Source organism: Thermobia domestica, chromosome 3 (assembly GCF_964235325.1).
Source record: "Thermobia domestica chromosome 3, izTheDome1.hap1.1, whole genome shotgun sequence".
NCBI classification, from domain to species: Eukaryota; Metazoa; Arthropoda; class Insecta; order Zygentoma; family Lepismatidae; genus Thermobia; species Thermobia domestica.
The window spans coordinates 352,235,413-352,251,847 of record NC_137456.1 but is presented as its reverse complement, the minus strand read 5'-3'; the positions used below and the strand labels follow the sequence as shown (position 1 = coordinate 352,251,847).

The window sequence follows — 16,435 nt, the reverse complement described above, 5'->3', positions numbered from 1 at the left end:
GCCACCGCAGCTCGGCTTGGGCTTGGTCGTCCATATCCAATCTTTCTTTTGGCCTTGCTTAAACAACTTCTAGTTTTGTTCTAAATCCAGACTCCATATTGGCGTAGATATTAATATTACAGTGGATTGGTAAAATCAATCTTCCATATTTAAAAATTAAAGTACACACAAGTACAAAAATAAGCATTTACCATAAAAACGCTAGCTGCAAGTGTTCAAAATAGGTTTATAGTTTCTATAAAATCAATTGAAAATTGGTATTTTTAATTAGGCAGCTAGTGAAAAACAGCAGCTTTCGACTCCAGCCGAGTTTAAGCTCAACCTAAACTCAGTTGATCAAAGTGAACTGACCCGACCCGACAACCCGACCCGAGCTGATCCGACTGACCCGACCCGAGTGATCCGGACTTCAAAAATTACAGAGGAATCAGACTAGTGTCACATACGATGAGAATTAGAAAGCCAATTGTAGAAGGCCATTACTGCAATAGACATCATTATCATAATCATCATTGGGAAGAGAACAATTTGGATAAATGCCAGGAAAGAGTACAACCACTGCATTTTTTTACATTAAGGAAAACTATTGAAAAACATCAGAAAAAACAAAAAGGTTTGCATATGATCTTTTCTGATTTGGAAGAGGAATACGGTCAGAAAGTATGGAGATGTCTCAGAAGAAAGGAGTGGCACAGAAATATGTAAAGATTATCGAAGATATATATCTAAGAGCCACGTTCCAAATCCCTGTTCTGGTTGAAGTACGGTACACTAGGCTTAAGCTTTAAACTGTACTTCTTCAACGTTGTCGTGAATGTTATAACTAACTTAAGATATGAGTGATGAAGTACCTTGCTGTACGATTTTTGCCATCGATATTGTACTATACAACGCAAATGGGGAAAAAGTTAAAATGAAGGTGGAGAATTGGAGGAAATATTGGGGGGGGGAGATTGGATGAGGAGTCATACAAGGATATAGAATGTCGTCCCAAACAGTGAATGTTTAATGAAGGAAGCATAAATGGGAAGCGGAAATTCCAAGATTGGAAGACACATCATTAAGAAGATCATATATGCAGATGATATGGTTATTGTAGCTACAACCGAAGAAAGACTACAGGAAATGATTGAAAAACTAGAAATCTATATGGAATTGAAATTGATATTGGAAAATCGAAAGGCATGGGAATGTCGAGTGGGAACAGGCCCTTACAGGTCAGAGTAGAACAAAGGGAAATCGAAGAGGCCAATAATTTGAAGTATTTTGAGATACGCTTATTTCAGCAAAGAGATCAGATAAAAATTTCCACAGGCAAAGACGCAGTAGAACGAAGGGTTTTGTTAGAAAAAAAGAAGAAGAAGAAGAAGTCTTTTCCAAGCTTGGCCGCTTTTAATTTCAGCGAATAGGAAAAACTATTATGTCCCAAAGAAAATGGACGCCATCCTTTTTGAAAACTGCACTTCTTTTCTCGGTTTCATTTTCTTTCCATTTCATTCTTTCTCTTTACGAAAATTAGAGTATTTTCTTAAAATTATGTGTAGTATTTTTTTTAAATTTTATTAACAAACTGTATTAAATTTGAAATAAAAGTACAATAATAAAAATTTAGAGTTGGCTGCTTACAAAATTCACAAACTTTCAGCTTAGGGTAGATTTTACTCCTTAACTCTTCACACAAATTTGCAACCCCAAAGAGCAGCCTAATTTCCTAGACAAGGGAGACAGGATATGCCAAGTTACATTAAAATTAGATGAATTTCACCAACATTAAGTTGAAGACAGGTAGAAGGACCAGGCAAGCATACACAGAAATATTTGTTGAGTCAAATGGTGCGTATCGTACAAGCTGGTTTACGGTTAGTTCAATTAATTGGCGTTCGTTATATTTTAAATCTAACTTATCTTTTTTTCTTCTTTCCCTTTAGCTTGGTTGAACAACACATTTCTACCGACAAATATGCAGCGTTTGAAAGAGGCAGAATCAAAAGCACGGCGAAGTCTGGAAGCAGCTGGTGTGAAAGTAAGAGCTTCGAAAGCAGGGTTTTTTCTGTGGGCGTACTTTGGAAAACACATGTCTTCGCTAAGCCGACAAGGAGAGCAAGGTAATTAAATGAAAAGAAAAAGAACATTGATTTGGCAACACAGCAGACTTTTATGTGAGGTGATAACTATGGGAAGAGCACTTATTTTTACATAAAGACTAGATCAAAGCCCACACCAAACCACTTAAGGTAGAAACTTCAAATTTGGACAGGGCATAAGATTTGTGGTATAAGGTCTCACTAAGGAAGTAAACTCGACAGGGAAATGGGGAAAGTAGTGACAATTATTATCTTAAAATGTCCATATATCGAAATCTCTTATGAATAGAGACAAAGCTCTCATTAAAAAAATAAACACGTTTATAAATAGAGATGCGCATGCCCTAGAAGGGAAGAAATAAGGAGGAAAAGGAAGGTTACAGTTGTTATAATTGGGTGGCCATATCTCGAAATCCATTAAAGTTAGAAGCATGAAAATTAGTGTTTAGGTTTTCAATTTTAAATAATGAAAGACACGTTTCCTTTTGAATGGAACAACAAAAGGCGAGAAGAAAAAAGAGTGGAGAGTGCAACTGTTATAATAAGATGGCGAAATTCCTTAAGATTAGGGATGTGGCAGGGATATGAAAAGCATAGAATTTGTGAAGTAAGTAGCACTAAGGATGGATGTTTCAACATTCTACGGTAGGGTTGTCATATTTTAAATATGAAAATTCGGGACATTAAAGCACCCCGAGAAATATTTTCGGGACGCCGGGACACAGATCTGGATTCCGTGACGATTCCGGGACGAATGGTAACCCTATTCTACGGGGAAAAAAGAGACTTCGTGGTGGCAATTGTTACAGTGAAATTTTCATATCTCCAGATCTCCAGGTATGAAAGTTATTGTTTAGGCTTTTAATGTAAAATAACACGTGATTTAGGGTTTTATGATTTTTCCTTAAGGGCAGAGATCAAAGTGGATCTGAAAAGGTAGGAGGACGCATGATATCATGCCTATCTTTGCCCATTGTAATGTTTAGGAAGTGGCGGAACGCCATATATATTTTCTGAAACTGGGATAATGCCGTCCTCCGCGTTCCCTCTCACTTTTACCCCTGCTTAGGGAAGAAAAATACTTGAGGTTACAATTGTTAAAATAAGAGCCAGTATCTCGAATCCCTTCAGATTACCTGGTAGAGGCACGAAACTTCGCGTTTATGCTTTTAATATCTAGATATAAAATGAAGATATCCTGACTGACTTACTGATTGAAACCCAAACCGCTTAAGCTAGAAACTACAAATTTGGACAGTGCATAGAATAGTGATGCAGAGTCCCACTAAGAAAGATTTTTCGGAAAATCGACAGTTAGGGGCAAAGAATAGAGGCAATTATTATCTTAAAATCTCCATATCTCGGAATCTATGATTGTTACTGACATGAAATTTGGTATATGTGTTTCTCATCTCAGATAATTAGATAAGATCTTTAATCGTTTTTTGATAATTGTCCTAGAATAGAAGAAAAAAGGCGTGCAAAAATTATGAACTTACAATTGATATAATTGGGTGGCAGTATTTGTTCCCTTAAGAGAAGAGAGGTCCTAATTAAAATCATATTTCAGCGGGTTTTTTTTTTTCTCTTTTTGCCGTTTCCGTTAGAAGGGAATAACAAAGGGCGAGAATTGCAATTGTTATCTCCAAATTCCTTTAAGATCGGAGATTCAAGGCATATGTCCAAAAAAGGGTTGATATATTAAAAAAAAAAGAAAGAAAGAAAGAAAATGACTGAAGAAATGTATTGTAGTCCTAGAAGTACAGTTCGAAGCAAAGAAAGAGTTAAAAAAATAAAGTTTAATCAAAATTACTAGTAAACTCTTGTACCATATGCTTATGCATTCAAAAACATAAGCAAGCATTCTCCGCTAGTTTAGTGCATTCTTGGTCGAACCGTGATTTGTTCCTATATATTACTGCGTGCCCTAACATTTCTTTTGCTGAGAGTTTATCCTTAATTTCAATCCAAGTTCTTTCGACAACTTCTAAAAGTGAGAATCTAAAAGTGCACTCCACAACTTCTAAAAGTGAGAATCTATTCGACTCTTAAATCTGGTTTTCCCCTTCGCCTGGCTTTCCTCTAATTTCTTTAAATTAAGTCTGTAATTTTCAGATATTGAATATTTCCTTTATTCAAAGATAATCTCTGTTCTATTATCGCTTCTACCAGGTAGTGATCAGTATCACAGTCAGCTCCTCTGAACGACCGAATATAAATTATTCTAGACTGTCTTTTTCTGTCTACTAAAACATGATCAATCGATTATATAGTTTTCCATCTGATGAGGTCCAAGTATATATTTACGAACGTTGCCATATGTGAGTTTTTTTTTTTTTTTTTTTTTTTTTTTTTTTTTTTTTTTTTACTCTTCACGATAAGATTTTTCGGTGTTGCAAAGTTCACGAGTCTAATGCCGTTGTCATTGCTTTCCTTATGGAAACTTTCATTACCCATAATCGATTTGAATATATCCTCTCGTCCTACCTTCGCATTGAAATCCCCTAATAGCATTTTCACATGATATCGGGGAGGGGGGAATGTTGGTCAAATACAAGTTGTACTTCTTAGAAAAAAGCTCTTTTATATCGTCATCCTTATCTTCTGTTGGGACATGTAAATTTAAAACAATATCACACCACAGACCCTTAAGGCCGTGTCTAACGTTTTCAGCTGAGATAATCAATTTCTATATAACATGGTGATCTTCTTTCCAAAGTATTATGAAAACTATTTGTCTTACTCAGCTCAAAATTTCTCCAGATGTTAACCTACCCCAATACTACATGTTAACTTTTTTTTATTTTTAAACTAGCTCTTATAGTTTCTTAATATTACTTTTTACAAGGAAATGTGACAACGCAGGAAAGAACATAAATATATACAAAAATTCAGGTATTGGAGAATTAACAGGGCTTCTTTTCCTGTTCATTGAGGTGTTAAATAGAAACTCTCGTGACCCATTCACAGAGCCGTAGCTAGAGATTTCGGCGCCCCCTACACTTACCACCAAGTTTTTCCTTTTTTCTTTCTTTTTCCTTTTTCTTTTTTCTTTCTTTTTTTTCTTTTTTTGCATATAAGAGATGCAGCTTTTGTTGTTATCCTATGTTGATCTTTTCATCAAGCTGGTTGGACAGACCTTTGCAACAGCCAAAAGCGATCCATTATGTATTCTTTTACAAATGAGAGTTGTTTTCAAAAGGAATATTTTGGACTTTTTGGACAAAACTACCTTTGGTTGGTATATAGATCCACTTGAAGATAAGTTATGGAAATTTCCAGTACATATTCAACATCTGAAAACAGAGAGGTTTAGTTTAAAGATATTATAGAGGAACCAGACGAGAGGGGATACCAGATTGAATTGTAATAGATTCTCATTCTTAGAAGGTTTTGAGAGAACTAATGTTGAAGATATTTGGGTTAAAATTAGAGATAGCATTAAAATTTCAGCAAGAGAAAAAGTGGAGCATGCGGTCATACGTAGGAACAAATCATGGTTCTGGACCAGAATGCACCAAATTAACTTACAAGAGAAGATAGATGAAACTGCGTTGGCTACAAAATCCGAAGGATATAACTACACTAAATTTCGTTGATATCATAGGGGAAACTTCCAAAATGTTTAGAAGAGAGAAACGCGATTTTTTGAAAGCTTAAATTAATGAACTTAAAAATTATAGTAAAAGAAAACAATTCGAGACATATTCAAGGGCATCAACGAATTTAAGAAAGGGTATCAACCTCGCGCATATATATTAAAGAGAGACGACAGAACAACTCTTACTTATACAGATAGCATCTTCAATAGATGGAAAGATATCTTTGATGATTTGCTTAACGCGTAGCCAAAACTAATGCTCGTGGGGAAAGGGAAGTGCACAGGAGAACCATACATTTCAGAGCATCGAACAAAAGTAGAAATTGCTATACAGAAACTAAAGAAACAAAAATCTACGGGTGTAGACGAAATTCCGGCTGAGTTAATTTTAGCTAAAGGGAAAAATTGTGAAACAAGATACACAAACTCATTCTCCTTATCTGGAACAAAGAAGAATTACCACAAGAGTAGAAAGGATGAATGATGGTTCTAATACACAAGAAAGGCGATACAGCGGATTGTAATAATTAGCGAGGCATTTCTCTTGTGTCAACATCCTATAAAATTCTCTCAAAATTTTATTTGCAAGGTTGATCCCATACGCGGATGAAATTATTGGAGATTATCAGTGTGGATTTAAACGAAATCAATCAACTATGGACCAGATATTTACCATTCAACAAATACTCGAAAAATAAATGGGAATAAAATACCCTGGTACATAAATTATTTAATGATTTATTTTTTTATTTTTATTTTTTTATTTATTGAACAAATTCCCAGATACAGCATAACTTTGCCATTTTACACAGGGACATGCTAACAAAGGAAAGAAAAAAAACAAGACAACAATAACAACAACATAGAGAAAAAGAGTGTAAAAGTAAAACTATTCCGTCAAAGCTCGTTTAATTGCTCTTTCAAACACTGGGTAGCTCGAAAAAATGTCCACATCAATTGTTACTTGATTATAACAGTTTGGTATTCTATAAAAAAGAGACCTCTGTATAACAGCCAACCTAGGACGGGCAAGATGGAATAGGTGGGTATTCCGGGTGATGCGGGAAGGTACACGTAAGGATAGTTCCTGAAGTAATATTTCCGATCTTAAGTTTCCATTAACTATTTTATGTAGATACTTCAGGTCAGAGGTAATTCTGCGTACTTCAGGAGTCTGAATATTAAGATGTCGCAAGAGTTCCTTCTTAGATAATATTCGAAGTGCAGGAACACGAAAACGGACTATAGCGATGAAGAAATTGAGAACAGAATCAAGTCTGGAGAGATGTGTAGGTGCTGCCATGGCCCATATGGGAGAGCAGTATTCGATCTTGGGCGCTATTAATGTCTTATAAAAAGTTGCTAGTGAAGAAACAGTGCGTAGTTCGGTGAATCGATAAAGAAGTCCCAACATGCGCATTGAATTCTTTAGTATTGAGGAGATGTGATCAGAGAAGGTGAGTTTTGAATCAAAGATGACACCAAGATCGTTATGACTAGCAGAATGTGTGATAGGGGAATCGTTGATATGGTATGTGGAGGGAACAGGAGACTTTTTCAAAGTAATAGTAATACTGTCACATTTCTTACTGTTGAGTTTCAAGTGCCACATTTCACACCAGCCTGTAAGGTAATTTATGTCTTCCTGTAGAGCAATTGTATCATGGAGACATGATATTTCTCTGTATAACTTACAATCGTCAGCAAAAAGCAGAAGGTCACTAGGTTGAGCTGATAAGTGCGTGTGGAGATCATCCATATACAGTACAAACAGCAGAGGCCCAAGTACACTCCCCTGAGGCACCCCTGAGATCACGGGTTGGGGGTTAGAAGTCGCCCCTGAAAGAACAACTCTCTGTTTACGGTCCTTCAAGTAGCTTGTGATTAGAGAGAGAAATTTGCCATGTACATTAAATCTATTGGAGAGCTTATGAAGAAGATGAATGTGACTGACAGAATCAAAGGCCTTCGAGAGATCAAAGTAGATAACATCTAATTGAGTATTGTTATTTATACATTTGACTGCACAGGAAAGAAGAGTACTTAAGTTTGAGAGACTTGAGCTTTTCGGTAGAAAGCCGTGCTGAGAACTATGGATGTAAGGTGAGGTGAATTTAAATAGCCTGTCTTTGATTATTTTTTCGCAGATAATTGATATTACAGACAGAAGAGATATTGGCCTATAGGAGGATACATGATCTTTAAGTCCTGATTTATATAGTGGGGTCACGTGAGCTAGTTTCCAACTGGTGGGATAATACCCTTCCTTGAAGCATCTATTGAATAAGATAGATAGAGGAACCGCAATAACTGAAGCAGTTTTGTTGAGAAAGAGAGGACTAATTTTATCAGGTCCAAGTGATCTATGTGGAGATAACGATAGCAAGAGAGCCAGAACTTCGCCCGGGGTGGTAGAGAGAATGGATAAGGTGTCCGAACAGATGGGATGGAGAGGGGGGAGATGGGTTGTAGAGGGAAGAGAAGTAAATGTTTTGCAGAAGTAGTTATTGAAGAGGTCTGGTCTTTGATCATCACTCGCTTCAGTATTTTCATCTTGAACTGTTGCCGGTATGCCCGGAGATTTCGTTCTAGATTTAATTACAGACCAAAAAACTTTAGGGTTACTAACAGTAAAATCACCAATTGAGTCCATGTATTCAAAATATTTACGCCGCTGCACCTTCTTGGCAAGACTTATAATTCTAGCAAAGTTTTTGTATGTGTAGTCACTCGGATGTGATTTCCATAGAGTCCAGGCAAGCTTTTTGTTTTTAAGAAGTTCACGGAGTTCATTGTCGTACCAGACCGGAAACCTGTTCGATTTTGATGCTTTCACCGGCACAAAGTCCTTTATAGCTGAGTGGACAACAGATGTAAATAAGTCCACAGCGTCGTCAACAGTTCCTACCTCTAACAAACACCAAGGAAACAGTTCAATAGCCCGGCAGATGTCACCCCAGGGGGCTTTCTTCCAAAGAAGTTGTGACCTACTTTTGAGGGGCTGGTTTGTTGTAATGGAGGGGAGGAAATCGAAAGAAACATCCAAGGAATCGTGATCCGAGGGAAAAAGATTTCTGCATGGGACAACACAACGAGGTTCTAGGTTAGAGAGAATATAGTCAAGATTGCTATTATTGCGGGTATTATGCATATTATGTTGACCTAGACCAAGTCCATGAATAAAATTGTCCATGAAATAACTGTCGTTTCCACCTTTAGCGACGCCATGCTTGCTGTCCTGCCACGTGATGGAAAGGTTGAAATCACCCAATAGGATGACGTCACCGTGTGACAACGCATGTAACAGTGAGTCATGGCAAGCTTCTAAGATGTGTTGGGGGGTGTTCTTGTGCGGCCTATAGAAGCATCCAATAAACACAGAACGACGATTTGGAATAAATACTTCCACCCAAATAAGTTCACAATCCCGTTCGAGATCCAGTCTTCTCTTGCTCTTCCACTTATTATTTACACAAATCATCACTCCACCTCCACGAGTTATGCGGTCTTTACGATAAATGGTGAAATTATTAGAAAAGCTAATTTCACTGTCGTTCACTGATTCATTCAGCCACGATTCGGTCACTGCGAAACAATCCAGTTCCCTTATCTCACCTAGGTACAATGAGCACTCAAGTAATTTGTTTTTAATGCTACGAACATTTTGATAATATATATTGAAAGCAGTGGTGTAATATGGACAGGGTGGGCCAGGGTTTACGTGAATATCACCACAAAGGAGGAGAAAACAAACGAGAATGAGGCACTGTTTTTTTGCTTTTGACTCATACCTTGGCACAAAATCACTGGTAGTTCCTCCGTCACCGTTAGCAGTACCAGAGAGAGCACATGGCGGTCCTCTTGGTATGAAGGCAGCAGCAATAAAATGAAATGATCTTCCACTACACTTCAGTCCATGTCTCATTGGCAATGCTTCACTTGGGAAAGTCACAGCACCGACACTACATGAAGACAGTAGAGCACGCACATAAACACTACACACAACCACGAAAAAAAGGCAAACAATAAGAGCACCACTTTGCATCGACTTCGAGCTTGACGCCATCTTACTTATATGACGCCATCCTACTTTTAGAAAGGCTTACGATTCTATTAGGAGGTAAATACCATACAACATTCTTGCAAAATTTGCAATGGCAAAAAAACAAGTTAGGTTACTTAAGATATATTTAAACGAATCCCAAAGTAAAGTCCGAGTAGGAAAATTCATCTCCTCCTCTCTGCTAAAACATTTCTTCCACATCATCAAGCAGGTTTTCGCCCTAACTATTGTATTAATGACCAACTCTTAGGGTGGCGAGCACCAAACTAGTATAAATTACTCTTGTAGTAACTCTTACTTCTTTAGTCTGGACTACTTTAGTAAATTACTTCCGTAGTAATATACTCTTTTAGTAACTGTTGGAGAGCTCAATTTCTATTTACTTCTTTAGTTATAACTAAAGTAGTAACGCCTTTTTACTAAAGAAGTAAGCCATTTCTTCACACTGCTGGCACGAGCATTTCGTTTTCTATCGGCAGCTGAAGCTTATCGGAAGCAGGGGCGGATCCATGACCGACTTCTGGGGAGGGCGGTGGAGTCATACTGCTACTTTTGAGGGCTCCAAACTTCGGGATGGGTTTTTATATATATGTATAATAAGAAAGTTTCCTCTTCTGGGGGGGAATTGCCCCGACCGCTCCCCCTGGATTCGCCCCTAATCGGAAGATGCGCCTATGAAGAAAGACAGAGAACATGGGGTTGTAGTGAAGAGCAGGAAGTTGTTGGAAAAAAACAAATGAGCCTCGTTCGTTAAAAATGCGTTTAATACGAGAGGAATATAATGCAAAAATGTTGTTAATCGAAAGACAAAGACAAATCATGGAAGAAGAGCATAACCTTAAGAGTCGGAAGGAGTCAAGTGACCTTGACAAATCGAAGATATCGCAGTGCAAAGTGTTTCCTTATTTTGGCAACAGATGAGGTTGTTGCTGAAATGCCGTCAAAGCAAATGGCACCCCTCCTTTTCCTTCGTTTTCCCCTGCATGTGGTCAAAGTTGGACAGCGCAGGAGGGGGATGGTTACGGATGTAAATGGGACAGAGGAGTGAAATTCCTTTCTTTTGGCTAAAAGAGAAACAGAACTGAAGAAAAAATAAATACAGAGATATTCTAAGAGGGACCAACATGATATCAGCCGTCAGCCACTCAAATATCTACAACGGTCACAAACATACCATAGAGAACTAAAGCACTTGTCGCCTGTCTCTTTCTCAAAGGATTCTACCTATGGTAAATAACGCGGGAATAATGCAGGAAGAGTCTGATATAAAATGAAGAACCATGCAAATATTAAAAAAAAAAAAACGGGAGAGTCGATATTCTAATTTATTTTGGGCCTTCGTGGTTAAAAAAAAAACTTGGAATTGAAAGGCAGAAAACCCAGACAAAGATCTGAAATGTATTGGCAATGTGACTCTTTTTCAGTGGAATCCATTTCTTTATTTTCTTTTCAAAATATGATCACCAGATTTACCCTCTGTCTCGCCTTCACATTCGAATGGTCCTGGGATCGATACCAGTAGCTGACCATCCTGAATTTTTCCTATTACAACAGGAAAGGGACGCAATGTTACATTTAGCCTTGGGTACCGGCTTAGAAGGACAGGAGGGAGCATATGCTCTGCTTGGTATTGGTTTTTATTTGGGGAAATAGACCACTTCATTAACAATAGAATTAAAAGATGTGTCACCTTCTTCAGGAAGGTACACTCATGTCCAAAATTATTGTCGCATGTCTATAAATATGTTGTTGTAGGAATATAATTTGATAACGAATTCACCCGGTATTTCTTATAATGTTAGTATGTGTACAATCGGCAGAGACATGTATGCAAGTTTCATGTCAAAAGAGGAGTAAATAAGAACAATAAAACGAAAATAAAACTTTCGTGTCCATTTAGCAACATTATGATTTACTCATTCTAATTTTCGTATTTATAAATATTTTCCTATGAAATTTACATTTCCCGATTATACACATAGTATCAGTATTAAAAGTACCCAGCAAATTCAGTATTACATTATATTCTTACATGAAGACAGTTATAGATATGCGACAATCATTTTGGAGATGAGTGTACAAGGACGTAACAGGTGTTTGTTTCAAACATTGAATAAGTGTTCGTATACATTGAACTTATTTCCTGACGTCATATAACTAAGAACTGTCACAGAGCGACGTAAGTCCGGCGACAGTACAATATTTCATTTTTACTTTCATACTTTGCAATATATCTATTTATTTTAAAAGCAAATTTTAATATGTTTTTATTTTCAACTATTTTATCCTAAAATAAATACTAGCCTTTAACCAGCCCTTATTTCCCTGGTTGCATATCACTTTAGGATTTGGAAAATGTGTCCAACGAATAAGAAAAATGATAAAACACCTTTTAAAGACATTCTTTTGTTAATCAATTCGCACTAAAAAGTTAAAAATAATCTTATTTATGCAAGCCTAAATAAAAAGAATGGGGCGCGTCATTTTAAGAATTTATAAAGTAACTGTATGTAAGCCTATATTAGAGCGCATCCCATTTTTTTTTTTTTTTTTTTTTTTAGTCATGCATAACCAAAATTGTTTTCTACTTTTAAGTGCGACTTGATTAATGAAAGAATGTCTTTAAAATGTTTATTAGTATGTTTTTCTATTATTATTGTTAATGTTTGCATCCTTGGCATAGGATGTTTATTTTGTTAGGTACCGTATGGTGCGTTTCTATACTACTAGGGTATATAAAAATTTAGTTTCCTATGCGATACATTAAACAGCACTTTTAAAAAATAAATAAAATAAAATAAAAATTACTACCGAATATAGAGTATTTCTCCGCTAATAAGAGGGAGACAGATTGAGGATACCAAACACCCCTACCATTGATTGAGAAATATTTCGGTGTCGACACTGATGAACAACATTTACATTTGAATTTGAATGTTTTATGGGCTTTAGGCAATTGATTCAGACCGGGATACATGGGGGACAGAATGTTGGAAGCAAGTAGTCCAGTCCCTAGTTTGAATGCCTGGAATGAATAAGGACTCTTCCCTCCTTGGTAAAACCTGCCGGAATCTGAAGCAATATCAAAGAAACACTGCTTCGAAAAGAGAGGGAGCAAACATGCATAAATAGATAGTCAGAGTCGGATTTAGGTTTCGTGGGGCCCCAAGCTGTTTAAGGTAATGGGGTCCTTTATGTGTCCAGATGAACATAGGCACCCTACATACAGAAATGAACAAACTAGAGATAATTTAGGAAGCAGACTAGCAGAAGGAGCCCCATTAATTACATGAACGTAGGCTACACAGCAGGAAGCATTGTTACTACGTATATATACATTTTATTTTATTTTTTAATTTTCTTATATTTTAGAAATGTATATCCAGTTTTTCTTTAGATTTTTCGGCCCCAAGAGAGCAGGGCCCTAAGCTATAGCTTGTTTAGCTTATACGTAAATCCGGCACTGTAAACAGTATACACATACAGGCGCGGATCCAAAGGTGGCTATAGAGGCTATAGCCCCCCCCCCCCTTGACGTTCAGGTATACACTGGATAAAATGGGCTTCAATCCTGTTTACTCTGGATAAAGAGACAAACTATGGTTTAGCTCCTCCCTTGATCATATCCTGGATCCGCCACTATATATATATATATATATATATATATATATATATATATATATATATATATATATATATATATATATATATATATATATAATGTTTGTGTTTAGTGTGTTGTACGATGGAAACTGATGAAAGAGCTTTATATTATTCTTGATTTTTTGACAGGTAAACAAAGAATATTTCGGGGATTAATCTACTCGATTATTATAATAATTTTTTCTCTTGTAGTATATTCTCAGTTCTGCAGGAAGTTTTCATTTCTTTCTTGGAATAGATAAACGAAGACTTTGGTTCGGCTTCTCCTTCACAAATCTCTGTCGAAAGGTTGACTTTATCGCTACCAACACAAATTACTTCTTCTCATAGAAACCATCTACAAATACACTGTACTGCTAAAACAGAAACCATCAACTAAAGAGGTCATAAATTTTGCTATTCCTCGTGTTTGAAGTTCCCGTTCTTCACAACGACTTCCTTTCTCCCGCCCCTGTTAAGAAGTTCAAAATAGGTTTTCAAAAGGACTGGCTCCCGCTGAGAAGGAAAGTGGGATGAGGAATGACTATAGTGCCATCTAGCAGTTAGACGGCCAAGTACGTGAACACGAAAAAATCTGATTTCTGATTTCTGTAGATTCAATAATGAAGGATATAATTTCTCATCGATTGTGTAATGAATGTCATTGGAAACAGCGAAAAAATAGTACAGTAGCGCACAAATAGAAAGGTAGTACTCCATTCTCAAAAAAGTCCGAAGTTTTTAGCTCTTTTCCTTACTGTAAAAAAACAGAAGACTTTTCCCTCTAATTTTGATCATTTTCTTATGTGAATTTGGATTATAATTATCTGTATTTATAAGAAGAAAATATCACGCACAGCGTTCAAATTGCACCTTTAAAATGAGATGCATCATATTGAGTGAGCTATTGAGACATTTTTGCGAAAGAACGAAATGAAACCATGATTTGCCTAAAAAATGGTTGAGATCCCATGTTAAATTGAACACCAATCTTCCGGCCGCTGTGGCGCACTCCTTCTCCCTCTTAAATGGAAAGTTCAAGAATGAAATGAAGCAAGGTTCGGGTTCGGGTTCTTCAGACAATATGTTCGAGAAGTTTATGTTTTTTGTAAATATGTTTGATATGTATAAAGCTTATTTTATTTGCTTGATATTTTTTAGTGGTTTATGTGTTTTTGTTTTCCACATGACATAATCTTTGTGTGTATTATTTCAGTATTGGTACATTTAATTTTTCTAATTACCATATTCTAATACTGATTTGTGTTAGCAAAATTATAAAAGTAGACACCTTGTTTTTCTTAAAAATTATCAAAACACCTTTATTGTATAACTTTGTGTACTGAAGTAAGAAATAAAATGAAAATATTAATTCCCTAATTGCAAAAAAGAAAAAGAAAATAAAAAAAGAGAGGAACATAACTAAAATTATACGTAAATAAAAGTGCCCTATTTATTCATTTAAGAAGGTAAAGTCTTTACACTAACTTGTTATTTTACTAGAAAATTAGGTAAAATTTTAATTAAAAATAATTAAGTATAATAGACCTTCTGACAGATTGCCTTGCAGCATCTGCTTCTGTATGAAATGCATATTGGTTGATGCCATTCGCATCCATAGCATTAAGGTGAAACACGCCTTCAGTTCTATTCCAAAGTAGTGTAGAACTGCAGCAGCCACAATAACATTCCCACATATGTTCTGTTTATATCGCATTGTTTTAGTGAGAATTTGGAATCGTTTCTTCCAACACCGAATGTAAGCAATACGGGCTCTAGTCTAGCACCCTTCGGCTCCTATGTGGGGTAGAAATACAGGAGTCATAAGAGTTGAGTTGATTTTGAGTTTAACGTCCCGTACAGCAGCGAGGCTATATAAGACATGGACCTACTGATTAATGAGGAATCCGGACCACATGAGCTCCCGCCGGGAATCGAACCCGGGTCTCCCGCGCCAAAGGCGGGTATGCTAACCGCTTAGCCACGAACTAGCTAGGAGTCATAAGATGTTTGGAGAGAGCATGTCCACTGTCTCCTTAGCAAGCAACCCATCATATTAAATTCTACAGCAACTCTACTATTGTCCGAAATGCGTGCATCATGTGTGGAACCCAGCCAACGGCTTATCATGTTCAAAAATTTCATATTGGCATCACAAATGATTTGTGTATTGATAGAAAAGAAATTTTTGCTATTTCTATATAGTTCTGCTTGTGCTCCAGAAGGACAAAGTATGGGTATTATATATATTTATATATATATATATATATATATATATATATATATATATATATATATATATATATATATATATATATATATATTTAAATCCCTGTACCCATATGGGGACCGTCATAAAACGTATCCTTTTTGCAACCGGTAGAACGGCTGGAGTATAGAATTATTTTTTTGGATATATCGTCTCTCGACATTGAGGATGACACCGTAGTCAACTTTTTTTCTTCAAAATTGATGTATTTCTGCCTGTTCCCAAACTGGCGTTCTTCTGGAGACAATTCACTCAAGTACCTCTTCGGAGTCCAGTATAGATGCTTTTTTGCGTACAGTTTCAGGCAATTTCTGCACCCATTCAGGCAGAAGTACCAACGTTTGCTTGGGCGTCCAATTAGCCTTACAATGAAGCGGACTTCCGGCGAAGCTGTGTATAGATGTTTTACTCACCTCTAGTTATGGTAACAGATATGTATGTATTGATCTGATGGAGTGACGAGTTCTTTATTCTGTTCGTTCAGCTTTTAACTATATACAAGGAGTATAAGACCACTCGTCCTAGGCACTTTTCTCACCTCTTAGTGCACGTAGACACTTCAAACAAAAAATGAACTACCAAATCGCATGAGAAGAATCAAATAGTGGTGCTTCCGTATCCAGTGGAGTAGCGGGAATACTTCCACGGGGGATCAACTTCAAAAATTTTAAATGGAATACTTCCACGGGGGATCAACTTTAAAAAAAATATACGGAAAGTGGTATCAGTTTCGATTTCTTTGGAAGTATTATTGAAAAACAAGCAATTTTGCAGGA

The 16,435-nt window shown here is 36.6% G+C and overlaps 1 protein-coding gene across 1 annotated transcript in view; it reads left to right on the top strand.

The window, feature by feature from the left end:
- The window catches only part of LOC145682091 (1-aminocyclopropane-1-carboxylate synthase-like protein 1), an 83,721-nt gene that overhangs the window by 44,218 nt on the left and 23,068 nt on the right, over positions 1-16,435 (top strand). The window contains exon 8 of the mRNA XM_081753687.1: positions 1,929-2,105. Coding sequence (XP_081609813.1) covers positions 1,929-2,105 — 177 coding nt within the window. The remainder of the gene's footprint in view (positions 1-1,928; positions 2,106-16,435) is intronic.